The sequence below is a fragment of the Sarcophilus harrisii genome, chromosome 1 (genome assembly GCF_902635505.1).
Source record: "Sarcophilus harrisii chromosome 1, mSarHar1.11, whole genome shotgun sequence".
Lineage (NCBI taxonomy): Eukaryota > Metazoa > Chordata > Mammalia > Dasyuromorphia > Dasyuridae > Sarcophilus > Sarcophilus harrisii.
The window spans coordinates 299,887,785-299,908,328 of NC_045426.1; the positions used below are offsets into that span (position 1 = coordinate 299,887,785).

A 20,544-nucleotide genomic window follows, 5' to 3' on the forward strand; every position below is an offset into this window, starting at 1 on the left:
ATTAAGATTGGGAACTGTTTACTCTAAGGTTATAAATTGTTAGCAAGATAAACAAGAGAGCAGATTTCCTGACTCTTCCCTGTCCTCAAGAATTTACAATATCCCTCAAGACCTCACTGATATCTTTATCTCTGTGTATTCAGACATCCTGTCTCTGGGCTTTTAGGATTTATGGCCGGCCTCTCCTACCCTGACAGAAACTTTCACACCCTTTTTTTCTTTGTTTCTAAAAGGTATTTAAGAAATTGGGTTTCTCCTATTCATTGCTGGAGGCTGTACCACAGTCTCCTCCAACCCTGGGAACAACATGGATTCCTTGGTCCAATATATCTTTATCTCTGTCTGACTGGATAATTTGAGATGAGAGTCCTGTCCAGTCAATTATATAAATATTGAAAACCTCTAACCTCTCTCCTGCCTCAGTTTCTCCGGCATTACAGAATGACCCTAGAGTCAGGCTGTGACCTGAATTCTGAGGGAACATGTGAGCACAATTCTAAGTTCCTTATGTCAGTAGGAAGTTGCCCCTACTATATCTTTTCCAATCAAAAGTTTGTCTTTCATATAATTTCCCTATTGAAATGTGTGGTTAGGAGATGAATAAACGATTCTAAGAATTGCTGAGGTAGTTGGGTAAATTTGGAAAGGGAAACTTTGCTCCCAAAGCAACCTATTTATATTAAGGTTTTGTTTTTTTTTTTTTTTCCCCATCTCATTCTCAACCAATTTAAATGACCTGCTCTTTTGGTTGATTGAAAAATAAATGCTCTCAGGCTTTTTTTTTTTTTTGTCCAGGAGTTAATTGCTTATGAGGATTATGAAGGATCATAGATTTAGAGCTGAATATCATTTATAATACCTTTTGAAGCATGAGATTGTATTTTGGATATCATTCACTTATAGAATTTATGTATTACATTAATAAATGGCCAAAAAAGTTAACTTTGCAACCCTCCTACCCTCACCCCTGAAGTGATCAACTCAATCTTCAGCTATTTTTTCAATGTAAACTTTTCTTTTGTCTTTATAAGTCTGAAATATCATCATGTAGTGGTTGATATTTTACCTATAGGTTCCCTATCGTTTTTTTTGGATTTACACTTTTATTAGAAATCCTATTGCATTTTAAATGGATTCTTATAATATTTTTAAAGAAAAAAAAGGAAGTGTCCTTAAAATACTTCTGTTTGGGAAGAAAGATTGAGCTAAACAAAGTTGCTGGAAGGGTGTCTGACCAATAAATGAGCTGAGCAACAGTTTGGGGATTTCAACAAATATAAACAGATAACCTATCTATTCAGTCACGTGTATAATGTACTTCTATGTACTGATTTTGTTAAATTTTCATAATATAGGAATATATCTAAATTGTATTTTTCACTTTACTTTTTTTCTTTAAAAAATATCTGTGGCTTGAATTCAAATTTAGAGCTTGGGAATGGAGAGAAAAAGTTTCAAAAGAAGAAAAGAAAAGAAAAGGTTTTTTTGAGGCAATGTTTTTTCAATCTTTGTGGTTTTACATCATTTAATTTGCTAATATTTCTTCCTATTACAGATACAGTAAATCAGTATATCTGTAGAAAGCACCACTGAAGAATATAATTGATTTATTTATTAAAGGAAAACTTGTTATTTGTAGTTTTCAGAGCTTTCATATTGAATTTAGAGCCCTGAGGAAAGGCTTAATCATATAGCACATGCCTCACAGTATTCTGAGAATCTAATGATAATGCCTATCACATGCTTTTTAAACTTTAAAGTGATACATAAAAGTCTTTGAGGGTCCTTCTGATAGAGAATCCATGATGTTATGACATTATACTCCTTTCATGATATTGTGTGTAAAAGATCAGAGACAAAATAAAATAATTATATTGAGCGTCTTCCTCAAAAACCTGTGAACTTATTGATGCAAGTGTTATTATTCCTTATTTAATAAATGAGGAAACTTAGGCTTAGAGAGGCCAGGTGGTTCAGTGGTTATGCATAATATTTTTTTGAAATCAGTCTTTGAGGCCTAATACGATGAGTTTTTTCCTGTCTTTACCAAAACAGTGGAAATCTAGGCTTATGACACCACTAGAGGGAGTTAAAACAGTAGACAATAGGAACTTAACAGATTTCTCAGGTAAAACCAAGCATATAGCCCATGAAACAAAGCAGACCCTACTTATTTCTTAGATAAATACATGTTTCTCTTGTTTACTTTTTAATTAAATGATGTAAACTAGTCACTTTACCTTTCTGAGTCTCTGTTTTCACATATGTAAAATGGGATAAAAGTATAGCTCTAACGCCTATCTCACAGGGTTGTTGTGAGGATTAAATGAGATAACATGAAAATGGTGTTAAAAACCTTAAAAATTCTAGCAGCGACATTATTCATTTATAAAATAAAACAACCCGACTGTAGAATTAACATATTGAATTACTGTTTGCTTGAGTCACTTAGCTTAATATTTGCCCTATTGTGAAAATATCTCGATACCTTGTCTTTCTTCTGTTAACAAATTCATTTCTTCATTTTCCCAGTGATAGTAATTTTTAAGACAGATTAGACATTGGTATTTATAGGAAGAACAGCAAATGTTTTAGGTTTTTCTGCTTCTAATTTGCTCATGTATATATCTTTTTTTTTTTTTTTTTTTTATAGAGAAAATGAAGTGCTGAAAGTACAACTGAAGAAGTATGTAGGAGCTGTCCAGATGTTGAAAAGAGAAGGACAAACCACTGAAGGTGAGAAAAATGAGGAGACAACCTCAACACAATTTGGGCAAATTAATTTCATGAAAACTGCTTTTACAAGTTTTTGCAAGATGTTATTGATGTAATAAGACCATTGGATTGGTTAATCTTAGACCTGCTCTGCCTCATTGTTAATCTTGGAAAATTCACTTAATCATATATGCTTCATGTTTCTGTCTTGTAAAATGTGGGGTTTTTTACCTTTTAAGGATAAGGATAAATTCTATTAATCAGTGAGGGATATTTATTTTTCTGAGATATTAACGAGTATGCCTACATTCTAACATAGCTCAAATCAGAAGAATTTAAAAATAAAAAATCTAGGAAAATGATGATGAAAAGGCAACTGATTATCAATACTCATATTCCAAAACCAGAAAATAAGGTAGACACAAATCCAAACTCACAGAGAGCAGAAAGAAAAATTTTTTACTTCTATCTTTGGTCCTAAGTTAACCATGATGATTTTTATTAGGTGTTTCTTAAAAAAAACCATCAAGAAAGGGAGTCTTGACTTTGAAGTTATTATGAGTAGCAAAAATGATTATTTCTGTGGCACTTACCATATGCTAAACACTGCACAAACATCTGATCCTTACAACAGGTGTGCAAGGTAGATACTATTATCTCCATCTTCCAGTTGAGGGAACAGGGGCAGTCAGAGGTTAAGTGATTTGTCTAGAATCACATGGCTAGTGAATGTCTCAGGCCAAATTTGTACCCAAGTCTTTCCATCTCCAGGACTCCAACACTTATCTGCTGAACTGCCTAGCTATCATTGGAATCTAAGATAACTCAATATATTTTTTCCTGGCAGAAATAGTAAATGTATATATAAGGAATACTACTTTCTATAAGAAATGTTTTAACAAGGGAATTTGAGATTATTTTATGAGGCTATATTCTCCTAGTAACATTATGTGGATTTGTTACCTGGTAGATGGTTATGCTTTGTTACATAAACTCAGTCAATTGTACAAAATCCAAATGAATTTTTACTTTGAAGGTTGAGTTTCTTTTAATTTAAATTTTATTCTAATTGGTCTGTAATGGTTATGTTTATGCAACATGATTTACTCAAGAACATTTTATAATAGTTGAAATTGACAATAAAATCAATAGCTTAATTGACAGGTAAAGTATATATCAAAAGATTTTGACAATGAACAGCCCTTGGTGTATAACAAGGGGTCAAGATGATGAGAAGAGAATGGCTACTTAGTGTAGGTGAGATGACATGGGAGAGAATTAAAGAGTTCAAGGCATTGGAGGTCACAGTGGATAAGAAGACAAAAGTTTGATAATGGAAAGCAAAGGAGGCGTCAAAAGCCAGCAGAATTTGAACAGGGGATTTCATAATTCTTGTAAATGGAGGTAATGGCAAAATCAAGGTATGACCATCTTTGTGTATGGCTGAGGTTAGATGGAGGTACAGCTCATGGGAGGTTTGTAGGTTGAGAAACTGAGCATTTGAGGGAGAATCATTATGTATGTTGAACTTCCTTAGTATGAGGGCAAGAGGTTGAAGAAGAAAGACAAAGTATGAGCCAGTTATAATGAGGAAGTAGAAGTGGCAAAGAGGTGAAAGTGTTGGGATAGGGGGAATATCTGTAGACAGCTGTTCCAGAATTTTGATGGGGAAGTAGATATGAATAGCATGAACTTCAAAAGAAAAGAGGTTATTAAATGAAGTCCAAATGGAGAACTTGGAAATATTAATGGGGAAGAAATAGTATCCCAATTCTCTATCTCAGCCACTAAGCCAAGGACACTGAGTGAAGGCACAACCATTACTAGAAAACTTGGCCAAGGAGGCTGAGTCATCAAGAGGAAAACAAGGTTTCATTAAGAGCTCATAAATGGAAGGAGTGGAAAAGAAATAAGATTTAAGGTGAAGGGAAATTTGTTTCCTATGGGAAAGGATAGATAAAGTTAGAAAATGGAAGGGCTGGGATAAAATAATTGAGGAGATTGGAGATGAATAAGTCATGTGATAGGGGAAGTAATACAACTTGTCCAAGGACAACCAAGCAACCCACATAGACTCAGATTCAAACTTGAGTCAAATTGCTCCAAATTCAGAACTCTTTCTATTATAAAAATTGATCTAGTCTTTAACCTTTCAAATTCAAAGTAAGTTTTCATGATTGGACATAGGCAGAGAGAGCCTTCCAGGTATGAGTATTGTTGTATTGTTTTTAGTTTGTCTGACTCTTTCTAACCCCATTTGGAGTTTTCTTGAGAAAGAGATACTGCAATATTTTGCCATTTGCTTCTCCAGCTCATTTTATAAATGAGGAAACTGAGGTAGACAGGGTTAAGTGACATGACCATGGTCACATTGCTTTTATGTGTCTGTTACTAGATTTAAATTCAGAAGGATAAGTCTTCCTGACTCAAGGCCTGGCACTCTATATATTGGGTCTCCTAACTTGTAATATGATCGCAGTGTAAAGGCACAGATTAGGAAATTAGTATATTATGTTTGAGGATTATTAAGTTTGTCGGTGTGAATGAGATATAAGATGACTTTAGAGGTGTAAATGGGGAATAGGTTATAAAGGCCTTTGAACTTCAAATAGATTTTATATTTTATCCTGGACGTATTAAATAAGGAGCTACTGGAGTTTACTGAATGGGGGAAGTGAGGAGTAGCATGATTAGACCTGTTTTAGGAGGATTGCTTTGGTAATTAAGTCTGGGATGGATTGGATTTTGGGACAAGTTGATAAACCAGGATGTCATTGCAATCATCCAGGCTTGAAGGATTAGGACCTGCAGGGGATAGTGGCAGTGTCAAAAAAGAGAAAGAAGTTTCTTGTAAGCTGTTTTTTTTTTTTTTAATTATTATTATTATTATAACTTTTTATTGACAGAACCCATGCCAGGGTAATTTTTTTTTACTACATTATCCCTTGCATTCACTTCTGTTCCGATTTTTCCCTCCCACCCTCCACCCCCTCCCCTAGTTGACAAGCAGTCCTATATATGTTGAATATGTCGTAGTATATCCTAGATACAATGCATGTGTGCAGAACTGAACAGTTCTCTTGTTGCACAGGGAGAATTGGATTCAGAAGGTAAAAATAACCCGGGAAGAAAAACAAAAATGCAAACAGTTGTAAGCTGTTTTAAAGGTAGAATTGATTGGTCTTGACAGTAGATGGAATATTATTGTCAGTGTTTTTATTTGGCAGATTTAACTTTTGAATTATGAGCCCTCTGCTTTTTCTATTGTACCATATTACTTTTTATGTTCCATTTGAGTTAACTTTGCATGAGACTCTAAAAGAGCTAAGTATATTCTGTTAAGTCTTCATATGTACCCAATGACATTTTAATAATTTATTCCAGGGGTTAACAGCAGCATCTTGTGGAAGGGCTTTGTTCATGGAAGAATATTTCTGTATCTATTGTTTGATCTCAAGAATCATCTGGATGGAAATATGTCTTTGGCTCTGTACCAAATAATGTTACCAACACATACATGATTTTGAACAAATCTTCATAAGCTTAAATTTAGATTTATTTTATTTGATTTACTCTAAATATTGTCCCATTGTCAACAAAACCTTTCTCTCTTACTCCTTCTTTCTAACCAGGCATGTTTAGTAATGTTTTTCATTCTTGGTGTCAAAAGTCCCTGTTCCACAGTGATTAATTTCAGTTATAAACTCTTATTGGTGGATTTATTTAATTAATCTGCAGTAGGCATAGGAACACTGAGGAGGAGAAATGGCCCATTGATAGAAGCAATTTCGGGAATCAGCAACAAACTAGAAAAGAAGGGAAAAATGGAATGATATAATGGATGAGTCAGCCTTGGAAACAATTTTAAATGTTTAGATTGTAGTAGCTCCAAGAAACACAAAGAAAAAGATCCTAACTATTCATCCACTCTTGTGTCATTGCTGATCTGTTGCATGCTTGGTAATCAACCAGCTCTATATTTTCAAAGATCCCATCGATTTTCTTTAGAAATGATTTCCCTAGGTTTTCAGGAACTAGGTCAGAACAACTTACGAGGTCTGTAATATTGAGAAACAAGTGTTCTTAAAGCATTCATGATTTTTTTTTTTTAAAGCAAAGCATATATAATTTTTTTTTGAGTTAGCTTCAGGTTTATATTTCTAAATTTCTGTTAAACAAAGGTAGGTGCATGATAGCACATAAATGTTAAGTTGAAGAATTAAGATTTGAATCTACAGCCTCTTACTTTAGATACAAAACTCCTTTCATTGTTTTAATGCTTCTTAAGTTTTTGAATGTCCAAAGGTTAAGTGACAGATTCTGTATACAGATGGGGAATCCTAGAATCCTTGCTCTTATATAAAGTCGGGGAAGCAATTCATTTCTGTGGTTTTGTAAAATGAGACATTTGGATTATATAACCTTAAATCTCCATCAAGTGCCTAGCTACCTCTTATTACCTACATCATAATTTAATAATAATGTAACATTTAGATACATTGTCTCATTTGAGTCTAGATATCTTAGATATTATATATATTCTTATTCCCATTTTACAAATGAGGTTTCAGAGAGGATATGACTTGATACAGAGTATCAGAGGCAAGATGAAAGTCCAAGTTTTCTGAGGTCCAATCCTTCACATTCTTAAGTCCAACATTTTGTTCACCTAATGCTGCCTTTCAATGAAAAACTGACAGAATGACATTGGTAATGATTATCAGTTACTCACTTATTAAGTACCTGTTATATGTCAGGCACTGTACTAGGCAGCACTGTACTAGGCACTTGGTATTTAGAAAAATATCATATACATATATAAAACCATATACAAATAGGATGAAAAATAAATTCAAGACAATTTTTTTTTGGAGTGGGGAAGGTACTAATTACCAGTTTTGAAGGATTAAAAAAGGTCTTGTGTTGAAAGTATTTCTGTACTAGCTTTGAAAGAAAATGGGGATTCTGAGAAGTGGAAGTAAGTCATACATTCCAGAGATGTATTTGCAAAAATATAAATTGCCTAGATTAACAGAAGAGGTAATAAATTACTTAAAAAACCCCATTTTAGAAAAAAAATTTTGAACAAGCCATGAGTGAATTTCCCTAAGAAAAAAATCTTCAGAGCTAGATGCATTTACAAGTGAATTCTTTCATACATTTAAAGAACAATTAATTCTCATACTGTGTAAACTATTTGGAAAAATAGGCAAAAAAGGAATCCTGCCAAATTCCTCCTATGACACAAATATGGTTCTGATACCTAAATCAGGAAGAATCAAAACAGAAAAAAGAAATTACAGACGAATCTCCCTAATGAATGTTGATGAAAAAATTTAAATAAAAAATTAGCAAAGAGATTACCACAATTTATCAGCAAGATAATGCACTATGACCAAGTGAGATTTATACCAGGAATGCAGGGCTGATTCAATATCAGGAAAACTATTGGCATAAACGACCATATCAATAACAAAACTAACAGAAATCATATGATAATCTCAATAGTTGCAAAAAAAAAAAAGGCTTTTGATAAAATATAGCACCCATTCTTATTAAAACACTAGAGAGCTAGAGAGCATAGGAATAAATGGAGTTTTCCATTTTTAGATTAGCATTTAGATAAGCAGCATTTATCTAAAACCATCAACAAGCATTTGTAATGGGGAGATGCTAGAAGCATTCCCAATAAGATCATCAGCAAGCATTATATATAATGGGAACAAACTAGAAGCATTCCAAATGCTTCAGGGGTAAAACAAAGATGCTCATTATCATCACTATTATTTAATATTGTTGTAGATATGTTAGCTTTAGAAATAAGAAAAGAAAAAGGAATTAAACAAATTAGAGGAGGCAATGAGGAGATAATGAACCTAGCAAGTGGTGATTTACATTCAGTCTTCATAGTTCTCTCATTGGCTGCACATAGCGTTTTCTATCCAAAGTTTGTTCGGATTGAGAAGAACCAAGTCCAGAGATTTGATCATCCCGCAATCTTACTATGCACACTGTTCACAGTGTATTCCTAGTTCTGCTTGTTTTGCTTCATATCAATTTGTGTAAATCTTTTCAGACCTTTCTAAAATCAGCTTGTTAATCATTTTTTATAGAATAATAATATTCCATTACTTTCATAAACCATACAAACTTCATTTTTTTTCTTCTTTTATTTTTATTTTGTGATTTTTCCCTTTTGTTCTGATTTTTCTGATTCATTCTCATTCTCATTCATATGGAAAAGTGTACAAGATAAATTTGCCTGTGTAATCAAAAAATAATAAAAGTTCCTAGGTGAGCAAGATTAATATGACCTTAGAAAACTTCATGGAAAAGGGATAACAGAAGCTGAATCTAGGATTTGGTTGATGACCAGAAAAATGGAAGCTATATCAGTGAGAGAAAAAGTATGACTAAAGTTAAGGAGGAAAAGTATGACTAAAGTTGGAGGGTGTATTGGAAAACTGGGCCACTAATGCATTATTGGTGGAATTGTGTACTGATCCAGCCATTCTTGGAGAGCAGTTTGGAACTATACTGAAAGGATTACAAAACTATGCATATCTTTTGATCCAGCAGTGTCTCTACTGTGTCTGTATCCCAAAGAAATCATAAAGGAGGGAAAAGGACCCACATGTGCAAAATTTTTTTGCAGCTGCTCTTTTTGTAGTGGAAAGAAATGTTATAGGAATGTAATGAATGTAATGTTCTATAAGAAATGAGGAGCTGCCTGATTTCAGAAAAGCTTGGAAAGACTTACATGAACTAATGCTAAGTGAAGTGAATAGAAACAAGAAAAGATTGTACACAGTAACAACAAGATTATGTGATGATAAACTGTGATGGATTTGACTCTTTTCTGCAGTGAGGTTATTCAAGGCAATTCTAATAGACTTTGGATGGAAAAATTCCATCTGCATCCAGAAAAAGAGAAGCATGGAGATTGAATAAGGATTGAAGCATATTATTTTTGCCTTTGTTAGTTTGTTTGCTTTTTCTTTCTCATTTTTTTCTTTTGGTCTGATTTTTCTTGTACATGACAATTATGGGAAATATGTTAAAAGGATGCACATGTTTAACTTATATCAGATTGCTTGCAGTCTTGGGAAAAGTAGCGGTAAAGGAGGGAAGGAGAAAAATTTGGAACATGGAATCTTACAGAAATGAATCTTGAAATCTGTCCTAAAGTTCCCTATTCCTGAAATGCTCTGCCCACTCACCTCCCTGCCTTTGTTTTCCTGGGTTCCTGTAATGGGCCAGAACTCTGGAGAAATATACTTAAGGCAAGGATTCTTAAAACAAGGTGTTAACTCAGTGGAATTGATAAGACAATGGTTATCTAGTTTAGCATGTTGATTAATAGTTCTCTAGTTCAGTATGATTGATTTAATCTTACAACAAATAATGGTTCCCTAGTGACATAATGATTCTAATTCAGTATGATGAATTGATTTAATTGTAATAGAGTATATAAACTGGGGACAAACAGCCCCAGAAGAGAATACTTGACCAGGCTCATGGTAGCTCTCCTGCCTTCATCACTTCTCCATTAAGACCAAGGACTCAGGCTGATTCCAAGATCCTCTAGAGAGCTAGTCTAGACACTATATTTTAATTCACTCCAGTGTGGGGGCTCTAGAAAGCAACAATATGTTTTGTCATCCCAACTTGGGGCCGCTAGAAAGTAGGACATTACATTCGGATGTGCAGACTGCTGACTGGCTGGCTGACAGAGACTGGGAGACTGAAGGAGACAATAAAGACTTTGGACTTTATCCCTCACTATTCTCATGATGATTATTCTGCTGAAACCAGAGCTGGTCCTGAGACCTCCCGAAAGTTAACCAGAACATTACAGGTTACTTTACCCAGCCCTAATATTTCCTTCTGCAGGCACTCTTTCCTACCCTAGCTGCCAAAGTGTTTCCCTTTCAAATTGTCTTCATATACTCTGTATATATCTTGTATGTACCCAGATGTTTATATTTTGTCTCTTCCAGTAGAATCTATGCTCCTAGAGACCAGAGATTTTGAGGACTTTTTTTTTTTTTTTAAATCTTTGAAATGTAAGTGTTTGGCACAATGCCCTTACATATTAGTAATGAGGAGAAACATTTAATTAGCTTCATTCTCTTTTTATACTATGAAAATACTCAATGTGTGTCTCTGAATTCATATATGTTAGACAGTGTTCAATACTTGTGTTGAAAGTTGATAATAATTTGAGATTAAAAGGTATCATAGAAAAACCACTTGAGCAGTGATCTTTTACACAGGCATTGAATATAAATAAAAGATAAGCTTTATGTAGTTGGGAGTGTTGTATTATTTTGGGGAATTTGTGTTTGGTATGTGGTTGTTTCAAGAGTAAACCCACCAGGAGTATAAGATACATTAATACACGTTATCTGATTATCACTCCATTCTTTGGGTTTATTTCATTTTTTCTCCCTCCATGCTATAGCTAATTTTAGCTATACTGGGATAACTTCTATGTTTCCTAAATGTATCTTGTATTTTTTTTGTTTCTGTCTTTACTTAAATCAGTCCTTGTGACTGCAAATGCTTTTGTCCGTAATAGTATTTCATTTACATATGTGTTTTTCTTATTTTAAAGAAACTTAGTCCAGAAATCTAGTGAGCAGTTAGGTAGAGCAGTAGATAAGAGTTCTGGGCTTATAGTCAGGAAGATTGATGTTCCCGAGTCAGACACTTCCTAGCTATTACCTTGGGCAAGTCACTTAGCCCTGTTTGCCTCAATTTCTTTATCTGTAAAATGAATTTCAGTGAAAATTGTTTTGTTCCAGATTTTAAAACTGGTTCCTATCTGCTGTAATTCTACTTTTTCCCCTCTGCCTTAAAGCTGAATTCTACAGTATGTTTTGTCTCTTAATGAGAATGTAAGCTTCTTGAGCATTGGGACTATCTAGCTTTCCTTTTGTGTCCTCAGTGCTTAACATAGTGGTTGGCATATTGTAGTGCTTTTTAAATACTTTTCCAGTCCATTCCATTAGTGATGTATACATAGCATTAGTCACAAGTGATATGAGGTGGTTGAGGGTATTTGAATTATTGAGCATTGCAATATAAAAAACAACTCAAAAATTATTTTACTGATAGTCCAGGAGTAAAAATAATAGTCTACATTTATGTACTATGGATAGTTTTTGGAAATAGATAGTACAAAAATTTTTATCTCCATTTCACAGATAAAGAATGTGACTTAGAGGTTGTGACTTGACTTTGGACTCATATCAGAGTAATGGCAAAAAAATCTTTACAGTCCACAAGTCACTGTTTTGTTCCAGTTGTTGCCACTGTTAGTGGCAAAAAAAAAAAAAAAAAAAAAAAAAAAAAGAATGGAATCCAGGTCTTCTTACAAGATGTAAATATCTAGGTATATATATAGTGAATACATCAAGGTAATATGAAGAGGAACATGCTGGCATTTGTGGTAGGAAAGAGTTCCTACAAAAGGCAATATTAGGTGCATTGAGAAGAGAAGAGGAGAGAGAAGAAAATTGAAAATCAAAATCTTATTAAAATGAATGTTGAAAACTATTTTTGTGTAATTGGGAAAAATAAAATACTGATAAGTGGGGGAAAATGTGCAGTTTAGAAAATTCCCTCCCCATTTCTTCTTCCCCCAAAAGGCAGTTTTAGGGATTGTTCCTAAAGGAAGCCAGGGAAACAAAGAGGGGAGAGCATTCCAGGAATAAAAATCATCCAGTGCCAAGACAAAGAGTAAGGATTTATTGATGAAAAGTCATGTACAAGGAACATCAAGGAGGAAGACCTTCCAGTAGCCCAGTCCCCTGTACCTCTCTGTCACTATCATATAAGAATGCTACTTCCCCCCTCCCAGTCATTTTTTAAATTTGTTTTACATTTTTTGATAAATATTACATATTTTCAAATAATAGTTTAAAATCAAATGGTTTACTGCATTTTTGATTTCCTTCACAAGCTAATTGTACAATATTTCAAAGTCTGATTCTTTTTGTACAGCAAAATAACAGTTTGGTCATGTATACTTATTGTGTATCTAATTTATATTTTAATATATTTAACATCTACTGGTCATCCTGCCATCTGGGGGAGGGGGGGGTAAGAGGTGAAAAATTGGAACAAGAGGTTTGGCAGTTGTTAATGTTGTAAAGTTACCCATACATATAACCTGTAAATACAAGGCTATTAAATTAAAAAAAAAATTAAATGGTTTAGGTATTCTATTCATATAGCCAATTAATTCACTAAAACTTTTCTAAATTACCTTTTGAAAATGGATGGCTAGTACCATTAATTATGGAGTAAGTTATTTAAAGAGAGATGGTATTGCCATGGAGTAGAAATAGCATTCTTTAGAATCAGGGAGGCATGGACTTAAATTCATCTTCTGACATATGATAGGTAAAACTTTGGATATGTAACATTCTCAGTGTTCCTGATAATTTTCTAACATAATAAGTAACATATGAATTGATGATTTGTATCAGTGGAGGAATTTTTCACACCAAGATTTATTTCCCTGAAGTAGTAAAATCAGAGATGGAAATATTTATGCTACTCTTTCTCCACCCCCACCATACATACATTTATTTATTTTCTTATCACTATTTTGTAATGTCTTATCACTCTCTTTCTTTTGAATTTCAATTTTGAATTTTTGAACGGGCAATTAACCTGATATAATCATTTACATCCCTGAATCTTTTGATTAAATGTGGGCAGTTATGTCCTCTCATTGTTAGGGTTGAACAACTGAGGAATATGAAAAAATTTGGCCTAAGAAGAGAGAGGAAGTTTTTATTTTCAGCAGAATGACTTTTGAAGAAATCCTGAATTTAGATCGAGTATATTAGGTGCAGGAGGGAAAGGAATTTCCCTTTTGCTCAGTTAAGCTTGGGATGCCACTGAGACCATCTAGTAGTAGGCTTCATTGTTCCATTAGGATACCAGTTTGAAGACGGGTCTCTTTGGACCTCATTAGGGCAGAGAATTTAGGACCTCTTTTCATTTAAGGATAAGTATTTGGATGAAGGGACTAGAGGAACTAAACTTTTATATAGAGAGAATATAGTAGAAAGAGGAATTGCTGATTTCCAGAGGCATGCATAGTAGATGGAGACCAAATTGGGGATGTTTTATGGAGCTGATTAACCTGGAACCAAATGGAATAGGATGAGAAATGGGTGATTGAAGTCCTTGATCAGCATATAATTTCATGACTCAAACTGGCAGTGACATGGTGAGGTAGTTCTTGTCAGGCTGCCTTTGGGAGTATAATAGGGATCCACTGTAATAACAATATTGATTTTCTTCCAGGTGATTTTCTCTGTCTCTCTCTCTCTCTCTCTCTCTTTCTTTCTCTCTCTCTCTCTCTCTCTCTCTCTCTCTGTATGTGTATCTATTGATGGAATTTTTGTTTCTTGAAAAAATTAGAGCACCCTTGCCTCTCTAGCTTCTTTCTATTCTTTTATCTGACATGAAGGTCTGTATGGTAAAGCAGGAATCAAGAAATCAGGATCTGTGTCTTGGTTCCAAGTCACTCAGTTTCTCTGAAACTTGTTTTCCTTATTTGTAAAATGGCAAAGTTGGTAATAACATCTTATAGTAGTGTATTTCTCTCCTTGCTGCTACTCTGGACTTTATGATCTTTAGAAATTCATCATTCTAAAAAAAAAAAAGAAATTCATCATTCTGAAGATGAATTTAACTGTAATTCATACCTCCTTTGATCATTTCCCACTTCTGAAGGTACTTCGGTTGGCCCTTCATTTTCCAGTTTTTTTTTTTATTTATTTTATTTTAATGTTGATTAGATTGTGAGCTCTTTGAGGGCAGGGATTGTTTTAATCCTTTAGCCCTGTCCTCCTCCATTTTCCCTCCTTTCTGACATCCAAATGGCTCTGATCTATGTTTGTCATCTTCTTCTCCCTGACACCCCTGCACTGCCCAGAGTTTCTAGAACTCTATTTGGAATTGGTTTGCTGGAATTTTTAGTTAATTGTTATATGCAACATCTCTGACTATGTTATCACACTTGGGAAACTAATCAGACATATTTAATCAAATTATTTTAAAGCAGTTTGGCATGAAATGATGAACACAGAACCATTTCTTGGGGGTAAATGATAGAATATCACACCTGGTAGAGAGGAGGCAATATGATTCACCAATTTTTTTTTCCTACTAAGATGAACCAGCGTTGCAATCATAAGGTATAAAGAAAGCATCATTCATGAGGTTTTTGAAGCTAATGATCATTGTGTAGGTAGCAGGAAAACACTTAGCCGATTTAAATGACTTCATGTTTTTAGGCATAGATAAATGATATCACAGGATATTAGAAAAGCTTGCATATGTGTTCCCAGAAACACAATCAGCAAATTTGAAAAGTCATAGAAATAATAGATATGTGATAGTGGAAAAATGTTCTGATTTTTAAAAGGGGAGAAAGCTGCATTGACAAATATGTTGATGATCCTTGGCAGAAGTATTGGCTGTGTGTGTGTGTGTGTGTGTGTGTGTGTGTGTGTGTGTGTGTGTGTGTGTTTTTCCTTCCAACACTGAGCTTCTTGAGCTTAGGGACTTTTTTCCTCTATATATCTCCAGTCCTTATCACAGTGTCTGACATGTAGTAGACGTTTAATAAATGTTTACATTGGTCTTTTTTCTGTTCCTCTCACATGACACCCTATCTCCTGACTCCTTGACTTTTTATTGACTATTGTTGATGTTAAAAACTCTTTTTTCCCTCAGTTTTCTGGCTGGCTTCCTTCAACACTCAGCTCAAATAATTTCTTCTATAGGAGATATTTTCTCTCCCCTCCCCAGTGCCTTCCTTCTGAGATTACTTTCCAGTCATACAAGATACATCTTTTTTTTTTAAACAAGTCATCTTCCTATTAGAATGGGATACTCTTGAAGGAAGGACTTTGTTATTGCTTTTCTTTATGCCATTAGCACTTAGTAGAATACCTGCCAGATAGTAAGCACTTAAGATATGTTTGCTGATTAAATATCAGCTTGAATTACTAAACATGTTCCCTTTCTCCTTAAGGACAAGAGCATGACAGAAAAAGAATTTTCCTTGTCTTTTATAAGTAATTTCAAGAGCAAGGGCTGTATAATTAACTTATCTCTTCATCCTTTTCATTTTGTGAGAAATTGCCTCACTTTGACCTCATGTGTGCTTTGAGGAAAAATAAATTTTTTTTGAAGTCATGAACACAGGGAAACTGCATTTGTGGCAATAGTCAATTTAGTTACATTTACATACAATTGTACTTCCTCATTCCCCCACTCTAGTTATGTGACATCCTATTTACTAATTTTGCCTATAGTGTAAATTTCTTTCAGAGCTCTAGGCATTGAATATATCAGAAACTACACTCCGTCTTTATAAGGAAATGTTGTTTTTAGATACCTAAATTAAAAAAAAACCTGACATTGTTTGAATTTAATGATTCATATTAAGAATTATTCATGAAAATGATCTTTTAAGCTTCTTATAATAGCTGAAATTATCCTTCATTAGAAACTGACAGTTTCTGTGATGGGTGTAATTATAAAAAATATTCTTAGGCTTCGCTATCTTCTTCAGTGTTAAAATTACGCAAATGAGAGAAATATAAGAATAGAAACTGAGTAGGATGGTCAGATTTTATAAGAGAAAAGGGGGGTGGAAAAGTAGCAAAATTTCTAAAAATGAATAAATATGTGCTGTTACACATTAAGTGGGCTTTATTACAGTCTACACTAAGGCATACCCTCCTTTTGTTGGCAGAGGGGAGAATTAATTTTACAGTGAATTGTTGTAGCTCCTTTCCATATGTGAATGTTTAAGAAAGGCAAAGGAGGTTTCTTTTTTTCCCTCTCTCCAGTCAGCATTTTCTGTTAGGCACTTTATAGTAATCTGTGCTGTGCAAAATTTGACATCTCTGTCACTAATACAGGCAAGGCAAAGGGGGGGAATATGAGAAGGCATGGCAGTGGGAAGAAGGTAAGACACAGTTAAACATGAATCTCTCTGCCTGTTTAGTTGAGAATGAGAAAAAAAAACATCACCACTATCATCGCCACCACATGGTATTTGCTTTTTGACCATTTGGCTTCCAAGTCTCCCTGTCATTCAACTTTAGAAATCTAGGGAGAAAATGTTGCAAATCAGAAAATTACAGCCATAGATTCAAAAGAGGGTGTATTATTTCATTTATTATACATACTTACAATATGCTAATTACTATGGCAGGTTCTGGGAATGTCAAAATATTTAAAACACAACCACTCAAGGAGTATACAGCCTACTGAGAGGGAGGACTTGTCAAAAAAAAAAAAAAAAAAAAAGGAACAGGAAAGGCATCATGCAAACATAAGGAAGATAGAGAACGCTTTTACATTTAAAAGGACACTCATATGGTGACTTAAAAATTATAGGATGCTTCCCAGAGGAAACTGCATTTGAATTTGATCTTAAAGGAAGGGGTAACTTCAATAGGCAAAGAGGATATGTTTATATATATAGAGAACCCATTGCAGTAATAGAGAGCAGGTTGAGCATAGATGAAAGGAAAACATAGTCCAGGGTAGTTGGAATATAAAATATGTGAAACATAATAGTATTAACTAAGGCTAGACAGATTAGAACAAGACTATGGAGAGACTTACTTACTTGAATGTCTGTGTTGAAGTATTTGTGTTTTATCTGGTTGATAACAGGGAATCATTCTAATGAAGTAGAAGAGATCATAAGCAGAGTATTAGGAAGATTACTTAGACATAATAAAGAATAATGCATTAGACAGGAGATAAAATACAAATGAGAAAACACATTTGGTGACTTAGATTACTCTTAAGAAATGGGAGCTTGGATTGAAGGGGAATGGAAAGAAAATGACTGGTTGTGAAAGAAGCTTATGGAGGCAGAAATCATGGAATTTTGCAATTGAATCATTGTGGGAGACAAGAGTAGGAAAGAGTCAAAGATGATTTTAGGATCATTTGAATGAATACCTGCATTAATAGTGATGCTGTTAATAGAAATAAAGAAGATAAATAGGTTTAGTGAAAAAGATGATGAGTTTAGTTTTGGACATTAGCTTTAGAATCTGGAAAGTACCATTGTGATTTTATTGTGCAGTCATCTTATTTTACAAATGAAAAAACTGAGAGGTAGGAAGTTGTTTGCCCAAGATTATAAGGGACAAAGATAACTTTTGGGATTTAAAATTCATTTTGACAGTCCAGAATCTCTTGATTTTGTGCTTGTTATTTGTTTACTTTTCTTGGGTTTTCTTGTTAGATTACTCACTCTTTGAAAGCAAGGACTGTTTCTTTCATCTCGGTATTCCTAGTGTGTAGAGCAGTGTTGTTATTATCATCATTGTATAGATGAAGAAAATGAGACTGAGAAATTAGTTGACTTGCTCAAGGTCAATCCAGACTCGGTTACTTTTGACTAGGAAATATCTGAGACAGGGTTCAAACTCAGATCTTTCTGACTTCACAACCTACACTCTTTATGCTGAGCTATCTAAGTATCTTAAAAATATACAGATGATCATGCGCTCAGTGAGTTTATAGTTTAGATGGGAATAGAACACATAGACTCTTAATTTATGTAAATAACTTCACACAAAGCAGAATAAATAAGAGCATAAAAATGAATAGGGGAAATATAGTAGGTTTCATTGCATTTGGGTAAATTGTTCAATGCTTTTTAATAACCCTAAGCTTCTCCTTGCAACCAAAATCCATCTTTTAAAAACCAGTATTCTTTTATTGGTGTTTATAAAAGTAAGTAATAAAGTATCATAGTTTCCAAAAAATTGAGAATCACTTGGCAGTAGAGTGAGCAAGGTGGGTATGAGCAAGTTTCACCACCTTAGTATTTGACTATAGGAGGTATGTTGTCATGTAGTGAAAGTGAGGAATAAACTACTTACACCATTGGAATTAGTTGATATCAAAAGATGTAGAAAGTCCTTAGGATAGTACAGAAACCCACTGTGAAATGTTTACTAGAAGACATAGACAAGATACCCACAGGATAGGAAAGCGTGGATGGGTTGCATTTGCCCTGTTAGATGAATTACCTGCCTCACTGCAATCTCTGATTTCCCCCAAGACTGTATTCAAGTGCCACTTTCTTCACAAAACCTTCCTTTTCTCACCAGCTGTTATGTAATCCCTTCCAGAATTACTTTGTGTTCATTTTGTATATGTTATTTATATTTGTATGTGTGTGTGTGGGGGGAGGGGTATTGTTTCTACTGTTGGTTTGTAAACTCTTTGAGGGTAGATCCTTTTGTCTTTATATTTCCAGCTTTTGTCTAGGGATCTAGGCAAAATTGTCATCGCCTAATACCAGTAAATTCTTTTCTTTTCTTTTCTTTTTTTTAAATTAATTTATTTATTTTTATTATAACTTTTTATTGACAGAGACCATGCCTGGGTAACTTTTTTACATTATCCTTTGCACTCACTTCTGTTCCGACTTTTCCTCTCCCTCCCTTCACCTCCTCCCCCCAGATGGCAAGCAGTCCTATACAAGTTAAATATGTCACAGTGTATCCTAGATACAACATATATGTGCAGAACTGAACAGTGCTCTTGTTACACAGGAAGAATTGGATTCAAAAGGTAAAAATAACCTGGGAAGAAAGACAAAAATGCAGATAATTTACATTTATTTCCTAGAATTCTTTCTTTAGGTGTAGTTGCTTCTGTCCATCTTTGATCAATTGATTCCATCAGAATACATCCTCATACAATATCATTGTTGAGGTATATAATGATCTCTTGGTTCTGCTCATTTCATTTAGCATCAGTTCATGTAAGTCTTGCCAATCCTCTCTGTCTTCATCCTGCTAGTCATTTCTTACAGAACAATAATATTCCATAACATTCATATACCACAATTTACTCAACCATTCTCCAATTGATGGGCATCCAATCATTTTCCAGCTTCTAGCCACTACAAACAGGGCTGCCACAAACATTTTGGCACATACAGGTCCCTTTCCCTTCTTTAGTATCTCTTTGGGGTATAAGCCCAGTAGAAACACTGCTGGATCAAAGGGTATGCACAGTTTGATAACTTTTTGAGCATAGTTCCAAATTGCTCTCCAGAATGGCTGGATGTATTCACAATTCCACCAACAATGTATTAGTGTCCCTGTTTTCCCACATCCCCTGCAACATTTCCACTTATCTTTCCCTGTCATTTCTAGCCAATCGACATGTGTAGTGGTATCTCCAGAGTTGTCTTAATTTGCATTTCTCTGATTAATAATGATTTGGAGCATATTTTCATATGCTAGAAATAGTTTCCAATTTCTTCGTCTGAGAATTGTCTGTTCATATCCTTTGACCATTTATCAATTGGAGAATGGCTTGATTTCTTATAAATTAGAGTCATTTCTCTATATATTTTGGAAATGAGGCCCTTATCAGAACCTTTGACAGTAAAAATGTTTTCCCAGTTTATTGTTTCCCTTCTAATCTTGTTTGCATTAGTTTTGTATGTGCAAAAACTTTTCAATTTGATATAATCAAAACTTTCTATTTTGTAGTCAATAGTGAGCTCTAGTTTTTCTTTGGTCATAAATTCCTTCCTCATCTACAGGTCTGGGAGGTAAACTATCCTGTGTTCCTCTAATTTATTTATAATCTCATTCTTTATGCCTAGGTCATGAATCCATTTTGACCTTATCTTGGTGTACGGTGTTAAGTGTGGGTCAATGCCTAGTTTCTGCCATACTAATTTCCAATTTTCCCATCATTTTTATCAAATAATGCGTTCTTATCCCCAAAACTGGGGTCTTT

At 34.2% G+C, this 20,544-nt stretch overlaps 1 protein-coding gene across 6 annotated transcripts in view; it reads left to right on the forward strand.

Moving 5' to 3' along the window:
* Positions 1-20,544, forward strand: part of SNX29 (sorting nexin 29) — a 629,780-nt gene that overhangs the window by 206,657 nt on the left and 402,579 nt on the right. For all 6 annotated transcript variants that reach the window (XR_004230463.1, XM_031944363.1, XM_012542944.3 and 3 more), the window contains one exon: positions 2,654-2,736. Coding sequence is in view for 5 of the 6 variants with exons in the window: in XM_031944363.1 (XP_031800223.1) it covers positions 2,654-2,736 (83 nt within the window). In the remaining variant the exon portion in view is untranslated. The remainder of the gene's footprint in view (positions 1-2,653; positions 2,737-20,544) is intronic.